Source organism: Saccopteryx leptura, chromosome 2 (assembly GCF_036850995.1).
Source record: "Saccopteryx leptura isolate mSacLep1 chromosome 2, mSacLep1_pri_phased_curated, whole genome shotgun sequence".
Lineage (NCBI taxonomy): Eukaryota > Metazoa > Chordata > Mammalia > Chiroptera > Emballonuridae > Saccopteryx > Saccopteryx leptura.
In genome coordinates this window covers 110,805,394-110,813,573 of record NC_089504.1, presented here as the reverse complement: position 1 = coordinate 110,813,573, position 8,180 = coordinate 110,805,394, and the positions used below count along the sequence as shown (strand labels likewise).

At 47.0% G+C, this 8,180-nt stretch overlaps 1 protein-coding gene across 1 annotated transcript; it reads right to left on the bottom strand.

Annotated features, from left to right (window-relative positions):
• PHLDA1 (pleckstrin homology like domain family A member 1) lies at window positions 1-4,013 on the bottom strand. The gene is made up of 2 exons (XM_066368530.1): window positions 2,839-4,013; window positions 1-2,426 (listed from the first exon to the last, which is right to left on the bottom strand). The coding sequence occupies exon 1, from the start codon at window positions 3,996-3,998 to the stop codon at window positions 2,868-2,870; it is 1,131 nt and encodes a 376-aa protein (XP_066224627.1). The 5' UTR covers window positions 3,999-4,013; the 3' UTR covers window positions 1-2,426; window positions 2,839-2,867.
• Window positions 4,014-8,180: the final 4,167 nt, after the last annotated feature.

Genomic DNA, 8,180 nt, shown 5'->3' with positions numbered 1-8,180 from the left:
CGATTGGTCAGGCCTGGTAATACCTTAGGTGGTTTATATTATTATTTCCCTTTACAGGTAAAATAGAACCACTGACACATTTAGTGATTTGCATTTGTATTTTGTTTTGCTGAGCTTTGTTAAACATAGCTGTTTCTTTGTTCTGAAAAAATTATTCAACCACAATAATTTTAAAGTGTTAAAACACAGACACCATCTTACTCTTCTCCGTTCTCATTTCTGAGGTTTCACAGTTAAATGCTAAGAGACCTTCAGACTAGAGAGCCACTAGAAGGAAGGGTCAACTCAGTATCACAGCAGCAGACCAAGGACTAAGGGCTGTGGAAAAACAGGACAGGAAACCAGATCATGTGGGCCCCATTGAGAACCACAGACATTGTGGGGGAAATACCACAACCAGTACTTAGCCTATAACCTATATAAGCTAACAACCTACATGAATCTTAATTTTAAAAGTACTTGATATGAATTTTATCTTTTTATAAGCACTAGAATTTGAAAGAAAAATTCTTCTATCTAGAAAAAAACTGTGGTTTAATAAGAGTTATATGATCAACATAGTTTAGAATTACAGTAGAATGAGGCATTATCTAGAAAGTACAGCAGTGGCTCCAAAGAAGCCAAACCAAATTGGACTCAAGATCTTTAGATTTGGCTCTGAGTTGCCCATCATATTTGTGTGTGTGTGTGTTGTGTGTGTGTGTAAAATAATTTTTTAAATCTTTGCAGCACACGTTCACAGCCACAACTTAACCACTGGAAACGGGAATCTACTTAAATTCTGCTTGCCCCTGCGATTTGTTGGATCAGAGTTATGACCTCAGAATTTCATCATTTTAATATTGCTAAAAAGTAACCTGACCACAAAACTCCTTTCTAAATGGAGGGAGAATAAAGACATCTCTGGCATAAAAATCTGTTTTCATTTCTTGACTACATAATTTAGCGTTGGCCTAATATTGACCTTTCCAATTCGGATGCTGGAAAAATACTGATCAAGACGTGGTGAAAAAGATAACGGAAAACAAAGGAAAGCCATGCAGATAGGAAGTGATTTTCAGCCCCGAGAGGATTTTGTATCATCTATGGCTCGTTTTAAACTTAAGCAGCATCTGCCCTTGTGGATTTTGACCATCCTTTTGATTTAACACAGAAGAGGGTTTGTTCTACCTTTAAAAGCACATTCCCCCTCCCAAATCCCTCATGAACAAAGTGGCTGCTAAAACAAGACTGGGGTTGTTTTCCTTCTGAAAATCCAGTGTTTACCCATCCTTCCTTTTTCAGTTTCTGAGTTTAGTTAACCTAACAACAAAACATATAACCCTCCAAGTTCTCACAGAGCAATAAAAAGCAAAACAGTTGGTTTCTCTGATCAACATTATTTTCAGTAAGAAAACAAAAAGTTATGACTCTTAGTCCTTTGAAATAGTTACAAACTGTATTTTTAAAATGCTAAGATTCTAGGGTATGCTTCTAGCATAAAGAAAGTGTGGTTCAAGCAAAGTGTGCAAAGTCCTCAGAGAAGGGTAATCTCTAGTATGGATAGAACATAAAAATATTCTCTCAAACAAGTTGAATGATTCCCTTTTCCCCCATGTTTCTTGAAATGAAACATCTAATGCATTTATACTCATAAACCACAGAAACTTCCTTAGTAAAACCCTTCACATTTGACATAAGACAGGTTTTTCTCACACTAGACCCAGCCTTACCACACATTCAAGATCATCCTGCCATCAGTTGGGTTATGTTCCAAGTATTTTGAATTAGATATCACCACTACTGATTTCCTTTTAGAAAACAATTCGATTTTCATAATTAAACAATTTTGAACATTTAGCTTCTTTAAACTTCTATTCTACACAACATATATGTCTAAGGAAAAAATATCCTCAAAAAAAAGTTACATCAGAGTTTAATTTCAACCACCTGGCATAACAATGAAAGTATGAGATGTTCTGAAAATGCCTTAGGAATTATGAATTAATGAATTCTTAGTGTCTTCCCCTAAATTGCCCCTTTTTCCTTCCCAGGATTAGAATTTACTAGGGAATAGGTTTTTGAAAATAAAGTTCCTTTTTTGGAAAACGGCCTACATTCAGAAATGTCTTAGAACAAGTATTTTTAAAAAACTAATAAATAATCATAAATCAAAATACATTAAAATAAAATTACAGTACATCATCTCTCCTAGAAGGTCCACCATACTGGAAGATCCTTTCAAAAGTTCATAAATAAAGCCTTCTGGACTTGAAATCGGTTCCTGCATTGAGATGAAGAGTAATGCAGAAAACTAAGAGAAACTGCAAGTTATCAGTCGTGTGATGTCCAAACTACTTGATCTAGTGCGGGGCGGGGAAACTTGTTTTCGTTCCAAGTGAAGACAATAGAACGGAGCTCGTCCCACTTCCTCCAGTCCTCAAAACCTGGAAAGAAAGGACACGTAATTATGTTGCTGGCTCAGATTCCTCCGAGACCCAGATCTCTTCAGGCTAGTCAGGCAGACAAACGTGGTCGTTAAGACACCGGGGTCGTTCCCCCAAGCGCCCAGACACAGAACGCGCCAGCTGAGGTGCACGGCACTGACCGCGTGCGGGGCGGGGAGGGGGGGGGTGCGGTCCGCGAGGCCTCCCTGCCTGGCCGGGGCCCCCACCCGCTCCTCTGAGCCCGGCCACTCCTGGCTCCAGCTTCTCTTCTTTTCACCTACCCAGAAACTTAGAATAACTTCTCACTTTTCCACCCAACAGCCAAACCCATGAACACGCTTTCTCATCCTCCTAACAGTCCCCGAGTCCCAATCCTGTGTGGCCCTCAGTAGCCGAGTGCGCGGGACCTTACCTTCTGGTCTTGCGGGGGTGCTGCCCCCTTCAGGCAGAGTTGGAGGTGCTGCGGAGAAGCCGGTGGCCGTGCGCCTGCGAGAGCGGTTGTTGGAGCGGGTGCGGTTGATGGTGCGGGTGCGGTAGTTGATGTGGGTGCGGGTGTGGATGCGGGTACGGGTGGAGCTGCTGATGCTGGGGCTGGGGCTTGGCTTGGGGTTGGGGCTGCGGCTGCGGCTGCGGCTGGGGCTGGGGCTGGGGCTGGGGCTGAAGCTGCGGCTGCGGCGGCTGCTGCTGGACCAGGTGCTGCTGCTTCTGCCGCGTGGACTTGACCGCCAGGATGGCCTGCCGATTCTTGTACTGCACCATCTGCAGCGTGATCTCTGCGTTCCAGCCCTGGTCCTGCGGGCACCGAAAGTCGATCTCTTTGCCCTCGGCCATCACCACAGTGAAGTACATATACTTGCCTTTGCGCTCTACGCAATCCACGGTCTTCATGTTGGAAAAGTGCAATTCCTTGAGCTTGACCGGCGGCTCCAGGCTGGCCACTGCGGGGCCTCCAGGTTGGGACGGCTCCGCCGGCCCCTGCCCGGGCTGCGGTTGCTGCTGCTGGTGCTGGTGTTGCAGCTGCTTGGGCGGGATGAGCAAAAGCCCCTCCTCAGTGAGGATGCAGCACTTTTTCTTCCAGAGCTGCAGCAACCCGTCGCTTCGCTTCTCCAGCACACCCTCTTTCAGCGCCTTACAGCCGCTGCTCTCCAGCATCTTCCCGGCATAGGGGGCTGCGCCGCCCGGCTCGGCCTCTCCGCTCCCCGCCGCCCGGGCCGGAGGCAGCAGCAACAGCCGCGCTCCGTCCTCGCCCCGGCGGCTCCCGCGGCCGCCCGCCCGGAGCGCGCAGACGAGGCGAACACGCAGGAAGCAGAGCGGCGGGCGCGCGGGGTCCGGGCAGAGGGGCAGCCGCGTCCTGATGCGCCACCAGGTCCCGCAGCTGCGAGTCGCCGGGCCTCTGCCGTCTTCTTGCGAGCGCTCACTGAAGGGCACCGGCCGGGCCCCCTCGCTGCGCTTTTGAATGGGCCATCCCTCCCACCCGCGAGTGACACCCAGCGGAAAAGGCGGCTCCTGGCGCCCGCGCCGCGGGGGGAAGCCCAGCTCTGCGAGGCGCTCAGCCGCCGACGCACGCCTCATGAACTTGGGGCCGTTCCAGAGCCGGCCGCGTCCCCGCCCCCCGCGGCCCTCGCCCCGCCCCTCGCCGCCCACGCGCTTCCGCACCGCTGCCCCGGGAGGACTGCGGAGACCCGAGCCCCGGAAACGCCTCTCCTCCGCCTGGGGCGACAGCCGGGGGTGTCCTGGCTGCCCGGCGACCAGTGCCGACGCCCAGAGGGCGCTGAGAGGCCATCCCCAGCGTCCCGCCTCTCCCCGGCCGGCGGGGCAGTCTGCTCACAGCTTCAGAAAATGGAAATGGGGACCGCTACCACTGCACGCCAAACTCTCTCTCTGCCTTCGGGAGCCAGCTTTGAGGACTCGCGATGGGCTCCAGAGTCGCGCAGAGCCACGTCCTGGCCTGAGCGAGCAAGGAGCCTGGGGATGAGTCCCACCGAAGTGTGCCCTCCCCGGGCCCTACGTAAAACATCTCAGTGCACAAAGGCCGAGAGGACATGGTGTCTTTACACTTACATTCGCTCACGGTCATTAACTAGGTCTTCTTGGGACAGAGAGGGAGATTGATAAGGCAGTAGCGCTCTTTGTCCCGTTTGGAAGGGGTAGAACAAGGTGACCCACGTCAGATGGCATCTCGCTTTCTTTCTTTCTCTCCACCGGGAGCGCAGGCACTAACCTGTCTTCACCCTGTACAGGAGCCCTCCAGCTTCCTTGTTGACCCATCTATACAGTCTGCAACATCTCACAACAGTAATTCAACTCTACCTACAAATCCCGGGAGTGCTCAACGCTGAGGGACTCCACCTTTTAAGGCAGTGGTCCCCCAACACCCCCCCCCTCCCGTCCATGGGCCATTTGGTACTGGTCCGCAGAGAAAAAATAAATAACTTACATTATTTCCGTTTTATTTATATTTTTGTCTGAACGATGTTTTATTTTTTTTTAATGACTAGATTTCCTCTGTTACATCCATCTGAGATTCACACTTGACGCTTGTCTCAGTCGCGTGATACATTTATCCATCCTACCCTAAAGGCCGGTCCATGAAAATATTTTCTGACATTAAACCGGTCCGTGGCCCAAAAAAAGGTTGGGGAACACTGCTTTAAGGCACAGTTTAGCCCTTCAAAGGCAGATTGGCTTTCTTGGGTCCTCCTCTCCGTGGGTCTCTCAAATGTCCACCAGGTCAGACCTCTGTTTTGTAATCTTCTTTATCTGTGACCTGAGCAAGGTAAGGCTGTACTTGCCCCTAGCTCTCTCCTACTCCAAACTCAAACAATTTCTATAGAAATTCTGGGAAACAAAGCAAAATCAAGAGCATAAACCGAAACCAAACCTCTCGGTGGGGAAATTCATCCATTAAGTAAACAGAGAACTCTAACTATGTACTGACCTTGAGGATATGAAGAATTACACTAAGAAGAAAAATAAAGGGATAGACCAGTAAGACTTGGCCAAGGTAAGAGGAAAGGCTGCTGCTTGTGCCAAGAAGGAAGAAGGGAGAGCTTTGCTCATCTGCTGTTTCTTATGGCTGGGACACAAACTCGTAGGGGAAGGAGTGAGAGATGAATGAGCTTGGAGACCTGAGCAAGAGTCAAATCCTTTGTGTTATGATAAGAAATTCAAACTTAATCCCAAAGTAATTAAGAACAAAGGATAATGTTTAAACAGAAGGATCCTGACTCTTTAAGAAACAATGTCTTAAGTAAATGGGACAATTCATGCACAATCCTGAGTCCCACTGGATTATATATAGTTAGCGGGTTCTCAAGACCTTCATATTGTTAATGGATTAGCATTCTTTTATTTATTTTTTTAAAGATTTTATTTATTGATTTTAGAGAGAGGACACAGAAAGGCAAGAGGAGCGGGAAGCATCAACTCATAATAATTTCTTCTCCTTTGTGCCTTGACTGGTCTTCCCCGCAAGTTCAGGGTTTCGAACTGGCGACCTCAGCAGCTTTGCTCACTGCACCACTAACAGGCCAGGCTGGATTAGAAGTCCTTTAAAGAAAAAAGCAATTAGGCCCTGGCTGGTTGGCTCAGTGGTAAAGTGTCGGCCTGGCGTGCAGAAGTCCCGGGTTTGATTCCCGGCCAGGGCACACAGGAGAAGCGCCCATCTGCTTCTCCACCCCTCCCCCTCTCCTTCCTCTCTGTCTCTCTCTTCCCCTCCCTCAGCGAGGCTCCATTGGAGCAAAGATGGCCCGAGCGCTGGGGATGGCTCCTTGGCCTCTGCCCCAGGCGCTGGAGTGGCTCTGGTCACAACAGAGTGACGCCCCGGAGGGGCAGAGCATTGCCCCCTGGTGGGCAGAGCGTCGCCCCCTTGTGGGCGTGCCGGGTGGATCCCGGTCGGGCGTTTGCAGGAGTCTGTCTGTCTCTCCCCGTTTCCAGCTTCAGAAAAATACCAAAAAAAAAAAAAAAAAAAAAAAAAAAGAAAAAAAAGAAAAGAAAAAAGCAATTATTAAAATTACATAAAGTTTTTGGTAAGATTATGTAAAATAATAAGCAATTCCGTATATCAGTAAGAAACACTACACCTCACATCTCAGTTCTTTCCTTGCCTTTGTAGGACAAGTGAGCATCCCAGAGAATTTCTACATGACCAGCTGTTCATCTTAACAGAATGCCACTCTTTAGCTCATTTGGAAAGAATATTTCCTTTAAGTGTGTGATTCAAAGTTCCTGAGGACAGGTATATTTGGGAAAGACATTTCTTTTTTTCTTTTCTTCTTATTTTTAATTTTTTTTATTTATTCACTTTAGAGAGGAGAGAGAGTGAGAGAGAGAAGGGGGAGGAGCAGGAAGCATCAACTCCCATATGTGCCTTGACCAGGCAAGTGCAGGGTTTTGAACCAGTGACCTCAGTGTTCCAGGTTGACGCTTTATCCACTGCGCCACCACAGGTCAGGTCCTTTTTTGTTTGTTTGTTTTGTTTTGTTTTGTTTTGTTTTCTTCACAGAGTCAGAGAGAGGGATAGATAGGGACAGACAGGCAGGAACAGAGAGAGATGAGAAGCATCAATCATCAGTTTTTCGTTGCGACACCTTAGTTGTTCATTGATTGCTTTCTCATATGTGCCTTGACCAGGGGGCTACAGCCGATGGAGTAACCCTTGCTCAAGCCAGTGACTTTGGGTCTAAGCTGGTGAGCTTTGCTCAAACCAGATGAGTCCATGCTCAAGCTGGACATCTTAGTTGTTCATTGATTGCTTTCTCATATGTGCCTTGACCAGGGGGCTACAGCCGATGGAGTAACCCTTGCTCAAGCCAGCGACTTTGGGTCTAAGCTGGTGAGCTTTGCTCAAACCAGATGAGTCCATGCTCAAGCTGGAGACCTCGGGGTCTTGAACCTGAGTCCTCCGCATCCCAGTCTGATGCTCTAGCCACTGCGCCACTGCCTGGTCAGGCAGAAAAAAACATTTCTTATTGAAAAATTATACAATACAAATTTGATTGGGTAAATATAAGATATAATCTGGAAGCCCAAGCCATTTTCTTAAGAGAAACTCAATACATTTAGTGTCATCTAACCTGCAGTTTATCAATATGCAACAAATGCATTCTATCTAAATTGCTTTAGAATGCACAATTTTCAAAAGCACTTATTACTAGTGACTTTAAAACTCAGAATTTCCAGTTGGTATTTCACAACTTAGTGACTTTGTGACCAGCTTAGAAGTAAGTACACTGTGTTCTCTCTGACCACAGTGCATTTATTATTGGAAATCTCAGTAGTATAGGAATCATGTGGACTGGTGACAACTTTGATTATGATTTATATCAACAGTATCTGCTAACTCACAAAAATGGTCATATCAGCAATGAAATAAATTCATTAAAAAAATGAAATATAAGAAATAACTATTTCTGAAGAAACACCACAGGTTCAGTTGTAGATATAATGGAAACCTACAAAGGTCACTTAAAAGTTACTAAAATGTAAAAAGCTAGCTCACAAAATCATTGCTTTGGTAAACAAATTTGAAATGGCTGATCAATCACAGCTGGCTGCATCAAGTTGTCTATCAGTAGCGTCTGACACAGTTGATTATTTTCTCCTCTTGGATACAGTTCTTCACTTGGCTCCAAGGACATTACTCTTAGTTTTCCTTCTACCTCCCTGGTAGTGACCTCAGTCCCCTCTACAGGGTCCTCCACTTCCTCCCTATCTTTTAATATTAGAGTGCCCCAGAGTTCTCTTCTATATCTG

Coding starts and splice junctions, on each gene's coding strand:
- PHLDA1 (XM_066368530.1), bottom strand. CDS start 3,998: ATGAGGCGTGCGTCGGCGGCTGAGCGCCTCGCAGAGCTGGGCTTCCCC.